A 17897-nucleotide genomic window follows, 5' to 3' on the forward strand; every position below is an offset into this window, starting at 1 on the left:
AGACTCCGTCTCAAAAAAAAAAAAAAAAAAAGACATTGTGTTAAAACATAGAAAGAAATATAAAATATAAAGTTGTATCAAGAACCATAAAACTAAAAAGACAAACAAAAGTAAAACCAGAACATGAAATTAACACTTTTTAAATGTAACTTTTAGTAAACTCCATACTTTTAATCTAAGAAAACTCAAACTCGTATTTTAAAAAACATGTCCTCAAGTAAAAATGCTTACATGACAATCCCTGAGGAAGATGATTAATCTTTTAGTTGAAAAATCTAAAAACAAAACTCCAAAGCAAAGTTTACTTAACATAATATAAAGAGATATGAATGTGAAACCTCAAAATTCTTAGCACATCAAAAAATAGCCTTATGAATGATCACTTATCCATGAAGACACTAATGAAAAGTGAATCACATGGTGGTTTGTTCAATTTTGGAATATGTCAGCAGAGTCAGAGTTTAAGGATATGCTATGTGAGCTGAAGTATGACACATTTTACAGTGAAATATTGAAATAGGCAGTCTCACCCAACACTATAAAACATTCGGTTCTTATTAAATATTACAGCTATGTTTAATATTGAAGGTTACACAGAATAAGCAAACTCAGAAGAACAAAAACTGAAAAAGAATCCATCAAAAGCCAAAAGCGCACACCATGCAGTTCCCATGGAGTGTTCTGTGAAATCACACTGGTTTAGATTTCAGCCTCCAATTTACCAATGTTTTCTACATATAACAAAATAAAAAGGAAATCTATTTCCTAAATACTAGCTGGATTTTTCATTTAGAATTTATTATAGCTATCAATAAGAATATTTTATTTCCAAAGCAGTTTTACCTACCCTTAGAATATTTATTATGTGATATGGAGCAAGGGGAAGGGAAAGAGAACAGGGCAAGGACGAGGCAAGGGTAGAGAAAAGAAATAAGGCAGCAAGACTGCTTGTTAAAAAACTCTAACCTGTGTGCTAGCAAAAAGATGTTCTGGAAGGACAATATTCATGTAGAAAGATGAGATGTTCCCTGCATTTCCCCTTTCTCATGAGGTTTTCTCATTTTGATTCCTACTGCCATCAAGTTGAAGAGTTCCCTTTTAAAGCTCATCTTTATTAAAATGTTGGTGAGTTCTGTGAAGGGAAGATATTCCCATTACAAACAGTGGAGTAGTTGATTTTCTAGAGTCCTTCTATTTAGCTTTACATTCAATCATAATCAGATCCAACACACTTCTCATGTCAACAACTTTTCCGGTCACCTGGGAGATTTCCATAGTTCTATATTCACTTTCTACCCTTCGATCCCCTGGGTTTATATTCTATAGCCTCCAGCAATAGGCTGGTGGTAACTGGGCCATCAGGACAGGTCCTACAACATGTAATAGAGTATGCCTTCCCTTGAGGGAGAGAAACAAAATACCTCAAACAATATATTCCAATGTTCAGTTTTGGAAGATAATTCTACAGATGGGAAAGGAACCTTTCTTTCTCACTTTAAGTCCAACTGGTCCAGCTACTCTTCCTCATCTAGAAATTATCTGTACTTTGATACAAACCTTGAAGTATTTTGGATTTTAATTTAAAAACTTTTCCATTATAGACTGAAGCATGAATCACTATACGGTTATTTAAAAGACAGACAGATTGTCCAAGTGCAGTGGCTCAGGCCTGTAATCCTAGCACTTTGGGAAGCTAAGGGAGGAGGATCGCTTGAAGACCACCCTGGGAAACACAGCAAGACCTCAACTCTACAAAAATTAAACATTAAAAAAAAATTAGCTGGCTGTGGTGGCGTGTGCTTGTGGTCCCAGCTACTCAGGAGGCTGAGGCAGAAGGATAGCTTGAGCCCAATAGTTTGAGGCTGTAGTGAGCTATGACTCTGCCACTGCACTCCAGCCTGGGCAAAAGAGCAAGATCCCACGTTGAAAAATAAAAAAATGTAAAGGTGACCAAGGCAGAGTGCTAAAATTTGTCCTATGACTCATGAGACAGAGAAGACACTGAAGCCCGTATTATCTCACAGAAGAGTCATATGTCCATTCCTTTTTTTTCCAACATGTCCATTCTTCCACACTATATTTATTTATTTATTTTTTGAGACAGAGTTTCACTCTTGTTGCCCAAGCTGGAGTGCAATGGTGCGATCTTGGCTCACTGCAACATCTGCCTCAGCCTCCCGAGTAGCTGAGATTACAGGTATGTGCCACCACACCCAGCTAATTTTTTGTATTTTTAGTAGAAACAGAATTTCACCATGTTAGCCAGGCTGGTCTTGAACTCTTGACCTGAGGTGATCCACCCACCTCAGCCTCACAAAGTGCTGAGATTACAGGCGTAAGCCACCACACCTGGCCCTTTCACATTACGTTTTCACAAACACTAACGCTCTACTTTCCTTTTTTAAAATACTATATCGGCCGGGCACAGTATTTTGTATTAGTCAATACAAAATATTTATTTATTAGTCAATACAAATTTACCATTTACAAAATGGTAAATTCACTGCCAAAGAAACAAAATAAATCCTACTACTAAAAATAAGCAATTTAAAGTTATTTACTGGTTTGAATTATTTCCCATCTCTTGCTTCATTAACATAAAAAGTTCCAGTTAACTATATGTTAAAATATAAACCCCTAAACACTCTGCATCTCTAATTTTCTCCAAATACTAATAAAAGTAGATACAATACTGAATTTCATAAATGGGACTCTAATAATAATAATTTGAAACTGTAAACTATGTGGCCAGAATAGCATTTCTCAAATAGTCCCATGGAATATCAGTGTTCCTTGAGGTATTCCTAAATGCTCCATAAAGAAAAAGAATACAGCAGGGCCAGTGGTTCACGCCTGTAATCCCAGCACTTCAGAAGGCTGAGGCAGGCAGATCGCCTGAGATCAGGAGTTCGAGATTAGCCTTGCCAACATGGTGAAACCCCATCTCTACTAAAAATACAAAAATTAGCCGGGTGTGGTGGCAGGGGCCTGTAATCCCAGCTACTTGGGAGGCTGAGGCAGGAGAATCACTTGAACCCGGGAGGCAGAGGTTGCGTGAGCCAAGATTACACCATTGCACTCCAGCCTGGATAACAAGAGCGAAAGAACAGTACGGTCAAATACGTTTCAAAGCTCTGCGTTAAACAAATGTTTAATGAGAGGTCTTCTCAGAAACCTTCATTCTTTTATTTAACAAATAATTTACTGAACGCCTACCATATACCAGGCACTAAACTGAGTTTGGGAGTTAAAACAGTGAACAACATGAATAAAATCCCTGCCTTCATGGAACATTCTTTCTAGTAAAGGGGGAAGTAAATAAACAATAATTAACCGGAGTCAGTGATTAAGACACTAAAAGAGAATGCATAAAGAGATTAGTGGATACTTCAGACTGGGTGGGCACAATAAGTTACATGTGTAATGTCTTCATGTTTTTCTACGCTGGAGGATATAGCACATAGTGTTTCGCAAATGTATGTGATTAGGAAACCTTTTGTCAATAAACATGTTTTTAATAGTTCACTGAATCAGTTTTCTAGCCAAAACACAGACAACAGCAAGATCAAGATTCCAGGATAGCTCTTCTCTTCCTAAATCCAGTCTTTCTAAAGTTTCCTCACCTGTAAAAGTGGGAATAATATTACATGTCCCAGAATCATACTGAAGATCCAATTATCTACTTCATGTAAAACACCCACACAAGGCTTAGTATATACTCTGCTCAATAAATGTTATTGTTACTGTTAATACAGCACTCTGCACGTGAAGTCTTCTGTCATTCAAGGGTGACTAATTATTCTCCCTTTTAAAATCTCAAACTTGTAAAATCACTTTTTTTACTCCTCTACATAGAAGATTTCTTGAGGAAAGCAACTAGAATACAGACTGCATATAGCTGAGCCTCAATAAATGCTTCCTCTGTAGTTGTACAGAATATCCTTAACTTTCCATAAGTCTGAAATTATTTCAAAACAAAATGTCTAAATACAAAAGTAACAAGGAAAAAAGGACAGATGGAAAATAATCATATGAATAGATGCTCAACATCATCAGCAATTAGGAAAATGCAAATAAAAACCACAGTGAGATACTAGATATCGGGATAACCCGCTCCCGATGTTTAACGTGGGTTCTTTTCTATTTCCCAAGTGTCTCGGCTGGGCTGAGAAATAAAGGGAAAGAGCACAAGAGAGAGAAATTTAAAGCTGAGTGTCGGGGGGAGACATCACATGTCGGCAGGATCCGTGCTGTTCCCCAAGCCATAAAATCAGCAAGTTTTTATTAGCGATTTTCAAAAGGGGAGGGAGTGCACAAACAGGGTGTGGGTCACAGAGATCACATACTTCACAAGATAATACAATATCACAAAGCAAATGGAGGCAGGGCGAGATCACAGGACCACCAGATGAGGAGAAATTAAAATTGCTAATGAAATTTCCAGCACACATTGTCATTGATAACATCTTATCAGGAAACAGTGTTTGAGAGCCGGTAACCTGTCTGATCACAATTTATTAGGTGGGAATTTTCCCATTCTAGTAAGCCTGGGAGCACTATAGGAGACCAGGGCTTATTTCATCCTATCAGCTTTGACCATAAAACACGGGACGCCTTAAAAGGAGCCATCTACAAGCCTACCTTAAGGGCGCATTCTCTTTCTCAGGGATGTTCCTTGCTGAGAAAAAGAATTCAGCAATATTTCTCCTATTTGCTTGTGAAAGAGGAGGAATATAGCTCTGTTCCGTCCTGCTCGCTGGCGGCCAGTTCAAAGTTACCTCTCTCGTTCCCTGAACATCACGGTTATCCTGTTCTTTTGTTAAGATGCCCAAATTTCATATTGTTCAAATACACATGCTCTACAAACAATTTGTGCAGCTGATACAATCACAGGGTCCTGAGGCGACATTCATCCTCCTCAGTTTACAAAGAAGATGACGGGATTAAGAGATTAAAATAAAGACAGGCATAGGAAATCACGAGGATATTCACTGGGGAAGTGATAAGTGTCCATGAAATCTTCACAATTTATGTTCAGAGACTACAGTAAAGACAGGTGTAAGAAATTATAAAAGTATTAATTTGGGGAACAAATAAATGTCCATGAAATCTTCATAATTTATGTTCTTCTGCCGTGGTTTCAGCCGGTCCCTCCATTCGGGGTCCCTGACTTCCCACAACAACTACTAAACCCCCATTAAAATTACTAAAATATAAGGGAGAAAAAGAAAAAGCTGCCAATAGCAAATGTTGACAAGGATATAGGGCAACTAAAAGTCTCAAACATTACTGAAGGAAATGCAAACCGGTAGAAAAAAACTTCCAACTTGTTTTCCAACGTTAAACACATATTTACTATATGTCATACCAATCCTAAGTATTAACCCAAGAGAAATTAAAACTTATATTGGTACAAAACCTGTCTGCAAATGTTCTTAGATTTAGTCATAACCACTGAACACTGAAAACTCAAATATCCAACTGATAAATGGATAGACTGTATTACATCTATTTAATAGAATAGGATTCAGCAACAAAAAGGAATGGATTATTGATACACGCAACAATATGGATGAATCTCAAAAGTATCATGCTAGTTAAAGGAAGCCAGTCTCAAAGGCTATATGGTGTGCGTGTGTGTGTGTGTGTGTGTGTATATATATATATATACACACATGTTATATGTCTATGACATTCAGCAAAATGCAAACTACAGGGATAGGAACAGATCAGTCGCTGTCAGGGGTGGAGCCAGGGGGACGGAGGAAAATATTGATTAAAAATTGGCAGCATGATGGAATTTTGAGGAGTGATGGAATGGTTCTATATTTTGATTGTTGTCATTACAGAATTTTATGAATACATCAAAACTCACAGAACTGTTATACCAAAAAAAATGAATTTTACTAAAGTACATAAATTTAAATAATATTTTTAAGTCCACAAGGGAAAAAAGTACTTTCATAGACATTTATTCTCAGCCCAATAACAAAGACCAGATAGGTACTATTACTCTCATTCCATAAGTGAGGACACTGAACCATGCAGTAAATAAATAAATATACAAATTACATGTGGCAGGACCAAAACTACAGTCCAGATGCACTGATTCTATTCCAAACACTTCATTGACTCAATTTTCTCATAAACTTTATGGGACACAATGTCCCTGAAGACAAATAGAATCGAATAGAAGAAAGGAGGAAAAGAAGAAAAAAGACAGTTATTGGAAGAAAGCCATTTAGAATTTGGCTGTCATCCTTAAGGAATTAAAAAACAGTCTTTAATGGAAGAGGTGTGAACAGTGATCCATACAGGCAACACATTAACTGGCATTAAAGTATAAGCTGGTGATTTCTTCCATAAAAGCTTCTTAATTTTTTAATGCTAAGAAAAGGCAAAAGCAAACATAAAACATTCACAGGTAACCTTGCAACTATTGCTATAATTTCAGTGATGCCTAGTCTTCAGAACAACACTGAGAACAATGATGGTGCCTACAATTCAAAACAGATTTTGCACCTTTAAATAAACAAAGTCCCAGAAGCTACCACCCAAGAATAGAAAACAAGAGCAAAACCTTTAAAAATATCTTTTCAGTTTCAAAATCAAAGAAGTAGTGGTATAATAGTTGCCAAAAGAACATACTATAATTACAACAGCTGAAGGAAAAATTGAGCTTAGTTTAACAAAAAAATGATGAAAAACTGCAACGGTACCACAAATAGCATACTTACCTAAAAACAATGGTGTCGTTTCTTCTAAAGTAGTTGCATTAGGATCTGCCCCAGCTTCTAAAAGAATCTGTACGATTTTCCAATGTCCTTGACTTGCAGCGAGATGTAAAGCACAGAAACCTTCAAAGGTCTTCATCTTAATGTAGTTTTCAGATGAATCTATGGAAGAATCAAAGCCCATCAACTAGAAGATATTACTTCTATTTCCTGGTTTTAAAAAGCAAAGATTCCAAGAGGAATTTAATGAACTATTAAAATGTCAGTAATTTATAAATGACAGGTTTCACCATTTAAAACTCTAGAAAAATCAAGAAAAAGTTCTACAGAGATCCCAATGTGGACAGCTCTTTGGTATTCTTAATACACAAATCCTGCCCACTCACTCTTATTTTCTCTTCTCTAATTTTTGGTGAGTAAGGGAAAAGGAGTGGCAGAAATTGAAAGGTAACACAAAAGCAATAATCTGGGGAGGATGCAGCACTAAAGATTTGCTTAAACAGAATTTATCAAAAAATTAATCAATTTTATTTTTTTATTTTTAAATTTCCATAAGGGAAATGGTCTGATCTCTAGCATTACTTCCTTGTACTCAACTAATACCATGAGGCAGTTTTAAATACTCCTTTTCTAACTTAAGACTATGGTCTAATAGTTAATGAAAACTGCAGTTCTAAAAGAATAAAATGCACTCCAACACAACCTAACAGTGATATATAATAAGGAATTTATGAGTTAAAGTTTCTGAAATATACTTGTTATGAAAAAGCCAAGGTTCTGGTAACACTCCAACTGCCCATTATAGAAGGATGGGCTCTAAAGTGAATGGTGAAGACATTTCTGATAGTTGGAATAAACTAAACAGAAAATTAAAAAAAAAACTTTTAAAAACATTTTCTTGAAGTATCAGAATTGAAATGAATGCTCCTAACTAGTCATCTATTTCAAGTAATTCTTGTAATTGTAACTCACTGATGAAACAAGTAAATTAAGCCATAATATCACAGTAACAGCTTCTAAGTACATATATTCAAAGAAAATAGTCTCAAACTTTACAGACGCACAACTAAATGGCAAGATAAGGTAGTCATTATTAAAAGGGCATATCACAGAAATAGGGTTTCAGACATTAGTCAGAAGTTGACTCTTATTCAAACTAGTCTATTGAGATTAGTCAGAGATTAGTCAGACATGACCCTTATTTCATGTATTAACCTGACAGTTTTGTGAATACAAATGACATGAAAACCAAGGAACACAAAGATATATATAGATAATTGACATTGGTAGATTGGCTCCTAACTGGGAAATTTCAATATTATAAAGATGCTGATTCTTCCCAAAATAATTAATAAATTTAATACAATTCTAATAAAAATGCCAGTAGAGTTGTTTGCTTGTTTTATACTTTAGATAAAGTAACTCAAGTTGATAAGGCTAAGGTAGTGACGCAGGATTTTTTGCTCCTTAGTTCAGCTAAAATCCAAGTTCTTACGTCACCACCAGGAAAAATCAGGCATGTGGACACACTGAAAGGTGAGGAGAGTGGAATTTATTAAAAGAAAGCTCTCAGCTAACAAAGGGGGTCCTGCCAACAGGTTCCCATTCCACAGATTGAATACCAGACCACCACACATGAGCTGAAGAGACCAGGCTCCTCCCCTCACATAAGATGAGAATTCCCGGTGGCTTCACCCCATTCTTCCAGTGCACAGGCAGCCCCTTATTCTGAGCCACTCCACATTGATTTATTTCCCTTCTGTGCATGTATTAAGGGACGGAATTTTTCACCCCCATGGGCATGTTTAGGCAAGCTCCCAGTGCATTTGGCTGTCTCCTCTATCAGTAGGGGAGGTAAGAGTAACAAAGAATTTAGAAAAATGAACAAGACAAGCATTGAAGCATACCTAGACTTACTATATACTAAACCATGTCTTAAAGTTAGAAAAAGTAAAGTAATGTGCTCCTGGTACAAATGCAGAAAGGAACATACCCATCAGGGAAAGGAATCAACAGATGCAATAGGAGACTAAGAAAGATGATCGCTAAAAGGTAGGAGACGTAGACCAGTGTTATATTACAGAGGCCAAGGAACTTTCTCTTATAAAGAAGAGATGTTCTCCTCTACTTACAAAGGAAAAAAAGAGATAAAGTTTAATCCTGGCCATTTAAATAATATGCCTTACAGCAGAAAGAGTGAACTTTAATGTATGCAACATTAAAAAAAAAAAAATCAACCAAGAGGTAAAAGGAAGGGGGATCCTAGAATAGAATGCAGACTGTGACAAAAGAATCTAATTGGAATACAAATATATGTCATAACCACACTGAGAGATAGAGAAAAAAGATGCTGGTCTATATAAGTTTGATAAATGATGCTATGACTGAAAACTGTAAGACTAAAGACAAAAAGAACTGCACATAAACACTATAGTCTAGTTGGTAAAGTTGTTTCTAGGAGTAGAGATTAACAATTCTGAAACCATTCTACATGAATACGAAGAACAAACAAATAAATAAACAGATGGCAGATCTGCGAGCCAGGTTTCTTACTGTTGGAGAGGAACGTTACAGTTAAGCAAAGAGGGAAGGCTAGAATGAACCATGTGGTTCTGGATTAGAGTCCAGACATCAGTATGAATTCATGTTTAGCTTAAAATCAATGACAGTTCAGTAGCAACAAGCACACTCAATCCTCGGATCTTGCTCCCCGCCCCCATCCTTTTTTTTTGAGATGGAGTTTCACTCTTGTTGCCCAGGATGGAGTGCGGTGGTGTGATCTTGGCTCACTGCAACCTCCACCTCCCCGATTCAAGCGATTCTGCTGCCTCAGCCCCCCGAGTGGCTGGAATTACAGGCGTGCCACCGCAGCCGGGTAATTTTTTGTATTTTTTTCGTAGAGACGTGTTTTTGCCATGTTGGCCAGGCTGGTCTCAAACTCCTGGCCTCAGGTGATCCGCCCAACCCGGCCTCCCAAAGTGCTGGGATTACAGACGTGAGCCACCGTGCCTGACCTCAGATCTTGGTTTTCAATACCATTCTCCCATAAAAGAAACCAGAGCTCTTATGAAAATGGCTGATCCCAGGGCTGAGGTGGGAAACATACAAAGAGTCTGGAGCATACCACAGGTCCAAAAAGTAAAAAGTGCTCAAAAAACAAACAATGGGGGCATGCAAAAGAGACACAGGAGCCACTCTGAAAGGGCATCCTATGACCAAAACAATATGAGCAACAAAATAAATTACTTTGTATTGGATTGTAACCTAAAGTACAGGTATGAAATAAGTAACAATGAGTCCATGCAGATATAAATGACTAAATATATAAATTAATGGGAGAGAAGAGATAAATCTCCGATATAGAAGACTTCCAAATAATTTATGTAAAGACTCCTCCATCAAGGAAGTAGAGTTTAATTCCCACTTCTTGAATGCAAGCCACCTTTAGTGACTTGCATACACACTCATCTTAGGAAAAGGAAATAAAATCTCCTGTGTGATTATGAAATAAAGAAAATAAAAGGCACTTCTCACACAGGTGAGAAATACTGAAGTCAATTTACTACTAATTTGAGATCCTGAAATACTTTACCTATAGAAAAAAAAGTATTAAGCTAACTTTTAAATCACTGGACCAGGAAGGTAACATTTGAAGTTGGATTTCGGCTGCAATTTTGACTCTGCCAGAAATAATACGGATTACACTTTGGGCCAATTACTTAAATCTCTCTGAGGCTCAAGTTCCGTAACAGTGAAACAAAGATAAATTAGCTGGACCAACTCTCAATGGGGTTCAATACAATTAGGTATATAGTCTAAATTTTTGTAAAATACAAATGCAGATAGATACGCAATTTAAGTACTGTCAAAGTTGTTACAAATTTAGTAAAGTCTCCAAAGTACCATTTTAAGAAAGTTTTCAGCACCCACTATAAATTAGTTTTGAAAGTTCCAAAGATAAACTGCTTTCCTTAAACTGATACATGAGCTTTAGCAAAGGGATCTTATCTACCTTGTACTGGACCATCAATCACCACCTTCTCACTCTCTTCCTTTCTCTACAGGGGGGTTTCCTGAAAAAGAAATGGCTCATCCTACTCACTGTTTTTAATGCTTTAATCTCTCTTTACCCTAAAAGGAAGGCAAAGTGATTTCTCCTTCTCATCTACTTACTGAAACTTTAAATGGTATGGGTATTAAACACATTCTTAATGGACAAACACAATGAGCACTTCAGGTCTTTCACAACTTGTGAGTTCTTTCCTGGGACTACTTGGAGAAGTAGAGCCACCACAGCTGAACCAACGCCAGCCACTGACGCCTGTGTAGCAATGACAAGAGTTGGCCCAAACACTGCCAATGAAACCACACCCTATGTTTGCTGACACAAAGTGTCTTTTTACTTATGAATAATAAACTTGCCTATTACTTCTTACAAAAGTGGTAGTGATGGGTGGTAGACCGTTATTTTTGTTTTCTGCAGACTCTAACGGGGAAAGTAAAAACACAAGGTTTTCAGTAGAGGAGATAGGTTAAGTATTAAGATCAGAATCTTTCTTAACAGCTGAGCCAGAATTTGATGACAAATTTACTACGTGCCAATCACAAGTGTAATAAATGTCAAGATTATATTGCCACGCCATTTACACAATTTATATCATCTTACTATATTTTACTTAGGAATTATAACGTTAGATATAAAATGATTTCCACAATACAAGGAATTTTATTGTGTCCAAACTTCTCAGAAAATCCTCAGGAGAGACTTCATAATGCACACAAAATGCATGAAAGGAGTCAGTGAAGAGGAAGAGGTTGCAAGGCATTACAAAGAAAGTAGACACCATAAGAAAAGTGAAGAGAAAATACCCGAAACACATATAACACCGAAGGATTAATATCCAGAATACATAAAGAGCTCTTTACAGATAAGGTAAGGCCTAATGCAGTGGCTCATGCCTGTAATCCCAGCACTCTGGGAGGCCAAGGAAGGAGTATCACTTGAGGCCAGGAGTTCGAGACCAACCTGGACAACATAGCAAGACCTCCCATCTGTATGAAATATAAAAAATAAAAAATTAGCCTGATGTGATGGCATGTGTCTGTGGTCCCATTTATCCCAGAGACTGAGATGGGAAGATCACTTGAGCCCAAGAGTTGGAGGCTGCAGTGAGCCATGATCACACCACTGCACTCCAGCTTGGACAACAGAGTAAGACTCCATCTCTTTAAAAAAAATTTTTTTAATTAAAAAAATAAATAAGGTAAGTCTAGAACTTCCAAAGGGAAATCTTGCCTGTCTAATGACATCATTCTAATAGCAGAATCCAGCAATCTCTGAAGAGACCTATCATTCAGATTTACGTTTACTTGAGTTACTATATTCCCTTTCTTTGCTTAAGCTAGTTTGAACTAGGTTTCTTTCGCTCACTACTGAAAGAATCCTGATTAACATAGCATACAATTTAGCAGGATCTATCAATATTTTAACTTGGCATGGTGATGGTTAATTTTACATGTTAACTGGACTGGGTTAAGGGATGCCTAGATGGCTGCTAAAACATTTCTGGGTATATCCGTGAAGATGTTTCAGGAAGCCATTACCATCTGAATCAGTAGACTGAATAAACAAGACCCGCCCTCACCAATGTGGGCAGGCATCATCTAATCCTTGAAGGACCTAAAAAAAAAAAAAAAAAGGCAGGCAACCCCCTTTGGGTCCCCTCCCATTGTATGGGAGCTCTGTTTTCACTCTATTAAATCTTGCAACTGCACACTCTCTGGTCCGTGTTTGTTCCGGTTTGAACTGAGCTTTTGCTCGCCGTCCACCACCGCTGATTGCTGTTGTCGCAGACCCGCCCTTGACTTCCACCCCTCCAATCCGGCAGGGCGTCCACTGCACTTCTGATCCAGCGAGGCGGCGCCCACTGCCACTCCCAGTTGAGCTAGAGGCTTGCCATTGTTCCTGCACGGGCTAAGTGCCTGGGGTTCGTCCTAATCGAGCTGAATAGAGCTATAACACTCACCACGTGGCCCAAGATTCCATTCCTTGGAATCCATAAGGCCAAGAACCCCAGGTCAGAGAACAAGAGGCTTGCCGCCATCTTGGAAGCAGCCCACCACCATCTTGGGAACTCTAAGAACAAGTCACCCCGGGTAACATTTTGGCGACCACAAAGGGACCTCGAAAGCAGTGAGTAATATTGGACCACTTTCACTTGCTATTCTGTCCTATCCTTCCTTAGAATTGGAAGAAAATACCGGGCACCTGTCAGCTGGTTAAAAATGATTAGCATGGCTGCCGGACTTAAGACTCAGGTGTGAGGCTATCTGGGAAAAGGCTTTCTAACAACCCCCAACCTTTCTGGGTTGGGAACTTTGGTCTGCCTGGAACCAGCTTCCACTTTCAATTTTCCTGGGGAAGCTGAGGGCCGACTAGAGGCAGAAAGCTGTTGTCCCGAACTCCCACAGCCAGAAGTTTCTACTCAACAGTTGCCCATGCATGCTCTCCTACCTTTCCTTCTGACCCATACCTCCTGGGTCCTGACCATGACTTTCTTGAAAGTATAGCCCAAAATTCTCCTTATCTCTGATTCTCCTTCCTCCAATCCTCCTTGCCTCCTAGGTACTAATGGTTCATACTTTCATTTCCTTTCCCAAGTATTAGAGCAAGTTGTATCTCCAAAGGGATATAAGGAAGCTCTATGCTGTGTCCTTAGGCATCTAGGCTATGAACCCAGGAAGTCTTGTCCCTGGTGTCCCTCCCAGTTTAGATATACAGCTCTTGACATGGGCAGTTATATGGGACCCATTCCCTACCACTGTTGCCAGGGCCCCAAGTTTATAAATGGCAGGAGGATTACTCTCCCATTGTGTAAGATGCTCTCCTCTCCCAATTTCTACCCAGCTTACCCCTCTGCAATACAATCTCCAACCCTTGGCTCCTTGGCCAGGGCCTTAGAACTAATGGCCCAGTACTTTAACAACTGGAACTGGGTCTACAACAACATAATAGATCAGGATGAAAGTGAACTGAGTAAGTCAAGGAAAGAAGAGATAGAGAAAGAAAAGAGAGAAAAGAGGGAGAGAGAGAAAAAGAGACATAGAAGTAGTAAAGAAAAAATTGTGCCCTATTCCTTTAAAAGTCAGGGTAAATTTAAAACCTACAATTGATAATTGAAGGTCTTCCCTGTGACCCTATAACACTCCAATACTACCTTGTTGTCAGTATAAACAAGGGCGTAGCCTGAAACACTGAGACCACTGGCAACCTGTAGCCTTCCTATCAAAAATCCTTAACCCAGTAACCCACGGAAAAAGACACATAGGATAAATAGGAGCCATCTCTCATATTACACATCCGAAAGGACTTAATCCGGGGCAACAAAAAGTTTACGATCAATAATTAGGGCATATTCCTGCAAGCGAAAAGAAGGACAAAGGCCCTAGTGGGCAAAAACTGTATCTCAATCCTGACTCAAAAGGTTACCTACACCCTCTCTGAAAATAATTTGCGTAAGAACTGTTGTTTATGGGAATGCATCTTGATGGGGCAGCTGCGTTGTTATGAAATACTCAGGAACCCAGCCCAGCTCTAGAACTCACCCGATCACAGAGGCAATGTTGGGCACGCTGGTAAAGGACCGCTAGAATCCAGCAGCCTGGACCCCTTTCTTTGCGGTCAAGAAAGGCGGGAAAACAGGTGCAGGACTGCTACATCGGTGAGTGTAACTAATCCGACAAGCAGAGGTCCACGGGTGGTTACGCACTCTGGAAAGGAATAAGCATTAGGACCACAGAGGACGCTCTAGGACTAATGCTCATTGGAAAATGACTAGGGGCGCTGGCATCTCTATGTTCTTTTTTCAGATGGGAGGTATTCCCTGCAAGGCAAAAATGCCCCTAAGATGTATTCTGGAGAATTCAGCCCAGTCAGAGTGTATGTACCTTTTTCTCTGTCAGACTTGAAGAAAATTAAAATAGACCTAGGTAAATTCTCAGATAACCCTGATGGCTATATTGATGTTTTACAAGGGTTAGGGCAATCCTTTGATCTGACATGGAAAGATATAATGTTACTGCTAGATCAGACACTAACCCCAAAAGAGAGAAGTGCCACCATAACTGCAGCCCGAGAGTTTGGCTATCTCTGGTGTCTCAGTCAGGTCAACAACAGGATGACAACAGAGGAAAGAGAAAAATTCCCCACAGGTCAGCAGGCAGTTCCCAGTGTAGACCCTCACTGGGACGCAGAATCAGAATATGGAGATTGGTGCCGCAGACGTTTGCTAACTTGCATGCTAGAAGGCTAAGGAAAAGTAGGAAGAAGCCTATGAATTGTTCAATGATGTCCACTATAACACAGGGAAAGGAAGAAAGTCCTACTGCCTTTCTGAAGAGACTAAGGGAGGCACTGAGAAACATACCTCCCTGTCACCTGACTCTATTGAAGGCCAACTGATCTTAAAGGGTAAGTTTAATTACTCAGTCAACTGCAGACATTGGAAGAAAACTTCAAAAGTCTGCCTTAGGCCCGGAGCAAAACTTCGAAACCCTATTGAATTTGGCAACCTCAGTTTTTTATAACACAGATTAGGAGGAGTAGTCAGAACGGGATAAACGGGATAAGAAAAAGGCTACCGTTTTAGTCATGGCCCTCAGGCAAGTGGACTTTGGAGTCTCTGGTACAGGGAAAGTCTGGGCAAATTGAATGCCTAATGGGGATTGCTTCCAGTGCGGTATACAAGGACACTTTAAAAGACTGTCCCAATAGGAATAAGCCGCTCCCTTTTGTCAAGGGAATCGCTGGAAGGCCCACTGTCCCAGGGGATGAAGGTCCTCTGAGTCAGAAGCCACTAACCAGATGATCCAGCAGCAGGACTGAGGGTGCCGAGGGCAAGCACCAGCCCATGCCATCACCCTCACATAGCCCCAGGTACGCTTGACCATTGAGGGCCAGGAGGTTAACTGTCCTGGACACTGGTGCGGCCTTCTCAGTCTTACTCTCCTGTCCCGGACAACTGTCCTCCAGATCTGTCACTATTCGAGGGGTCCTAGGACAGTCAGTCACTAGATACTTCTGCAGCCACTAAGTTGTGACTGGCTAACTTTACTCTTTTCACATGCCTTTCTAATTATGCCTGAAAGCCCCACTTCCTTGTTAGGGAGAGACATCCTAGCAAAAACAGGTGCCATTATACACTAGAATTAGGAGGAGGAAAAAGGGTAAATATATATACAGACTCAAAGTATGCTTACCTAGTCCTCCACGCCCACGCAACAATACGGAGAGAAAGGGAATTCCTAACTTCTGAGAGAACACCTACCAAACATCAGGAAGCCATCAGGAGATTATTTTTGGCTGTACAAAAAAAACGTAAAGAGGCGGCAGTCTTACACAGCTGGGGTCATCAGAAAGAAAAGAAAAGAGAAATAGAAGGGAACCGCGAAGCAGATATTGAAGCCAAAAGAGCCACAAGGCGGGACCCTCCATTAGAAATGCTTACAGGAGGACCCCTTGTATGGGGTAAACCCTTCAAGGAGACCAAGCCCCCGTATTCAACAGAAGAAATAGAATCGGGAACCAAAAGAGGACACCGCTTCCTCCCCTCAGGATGGCTAGCCACTGAAGAAGGAAAAATACCTTTGCCTGCAGCTAACCAATGGAAATTACTTAAAACCTTTCACCAGACCTTTCACTTAGGCATTGATAGCACCCATCAGATGGCCAAATCATTATTTACTGGACCAGGCCTTTTCAAAACTATCAAGCAGATAGTCAGGGCCTGTGAAGTGTGCCAAAGAAATAATCCCCTGCACTTCAGGTCTACATTTCAATCCCTGTATCGTTAACCTCCTTGTTACGTTTGTCTCTTCCAGAATCAAAGCTGTAAAACTACAAATTGTTCTTCAAATGGAACCCCAGATGCAGTCCATGACTAAGATCTACTGTAGACCCCTGGACCGGCCTGCTAGCCCATGCTCCAATGTTGATGACATTGAAGGCACCCCTCCCGAGGAAATCTCAAATGCACAACCCCTACTATGCCCCAATTCAGCAGGAAGCAGTTAAGAGCAGTCGTTGGCCAACATCCCCAACACCACTTGGTTTTTCCTGTCGAGAGGGGGAACTGAGAGACAAGACTAGCTAGATTTCCTAGACCAACTAAGAATTCCTAAGCCTAGTTGGGAAGGTGACCACATCCACCTTTAAACATGGGGCTTGTAACTCAGCTCACACCCAACCAATCAGGTAGTAAAGAGGCTCACTAAAATACAATTAGGCTAAAGCAGGAGGTAAAGAAATAGTCAAATCACATATCGCTTGAGAGCACAGCGGGAGGGACAATGATCGGGATACAAACTCAGGCATTTGAACACGGAGCGGCAACCCCCTTTGGGTCCCCTCCCGTTGTATGGGAGCTCTGTTTTCACTCTATTAATCTTGCAACTGAAAGAAAAAAAAAAAGGCAAGAGGGAGAATTCATTCTCTCTTGAGCTAGGACAAGCATCTTTTCCTGCCCTTGGATACTAAAGATCCTGATCCTCAGGCCTTCAAACTCCAGGACTTACACCAGTGGCCTCCCATACCCCAGTTCTCAGTCCTTTGGCCTCAGACTAAGAGTTACACGATCACTTCCCCTGGTTCTCAGGCCTTCAGACTCAGGCTGAGTTACACCACCAGCTTCCCTGGTTCTCCATCTTACGGACAGCGTATCATGGGACTTCTCAGCTCCCATAATTACATTAGCCAATTCCCATAGTAAATCCCCTCTTGTCTATCTATATATATTTTATTGGTTCTATTTCTCCAGAAAACTCTAACTTATCAAACCAGTAAATGCACTTCTAAAACTCCATCCTACAGAAATGCTCAACCATGTGCACAAAGATATATACAAAAGGATGTTCACTGAATCACTAGTTATAACAGCAAAACTTTAGGAAACCAACAAAATGTCTATCAATAGGAGAATGGTTACATAAATTACACTACATTTCTACCATGAAATACTACACAAAAGTGTTTTCACTCAGAGAGCAGAAGAGTGACTTGGACTGTTGTATTTTAAAATGATCCCTCTAATATATTGGGGATGGCCTGTCATGGGATGGAGAAGGAGCAACAGCAAGTCGAGAAGATCTGTTAAGATGCTACTATAG

At 39.8% G+C, this 17897-nt stretch overlaps 1 protein-coding gene across 4 annotated transcripts in view; it reads right to left on the reverse strand.

The window, feature by feature from the left end:
* The window catches only part of ASB3 (ankyrin repeat and SOCS box containing 3), a 139804-nt gene that overhangs the window by 93836 nt on the left and 28071 nt on the right, over positions 1-17897 (reverse strand). For all 4 annotated transcript variants that reach the window (XM_011967080.1, XM_011967082.1, XM_011967081.1 and 1 more), the window contains one exon: positions 6738-6896. In XM_011967080.1, the coding sequence (XP_011822470.1) occupies positions 6738-6896 (159 nt within the window). The remainder of the gene's footprint in view (positions 1-6737; positions 6897-17897) is intronic.

This window comes from Mandrillus leucophaeus, unplaced genomic scaffold, assembly GCF_000951045.1.
Source record: "Mandrillus leucophaeus isolate KB7577 unplaced genomic scaffold, Mleu.le_1.0 Scaffold786, whole genome shotgun sequence".
NCBI lineage: Eukaryota > Metazoa > Chordata > Mammalia > Primates > Cercopithecidae > Mandrillus > Mandrillus leucophaeus.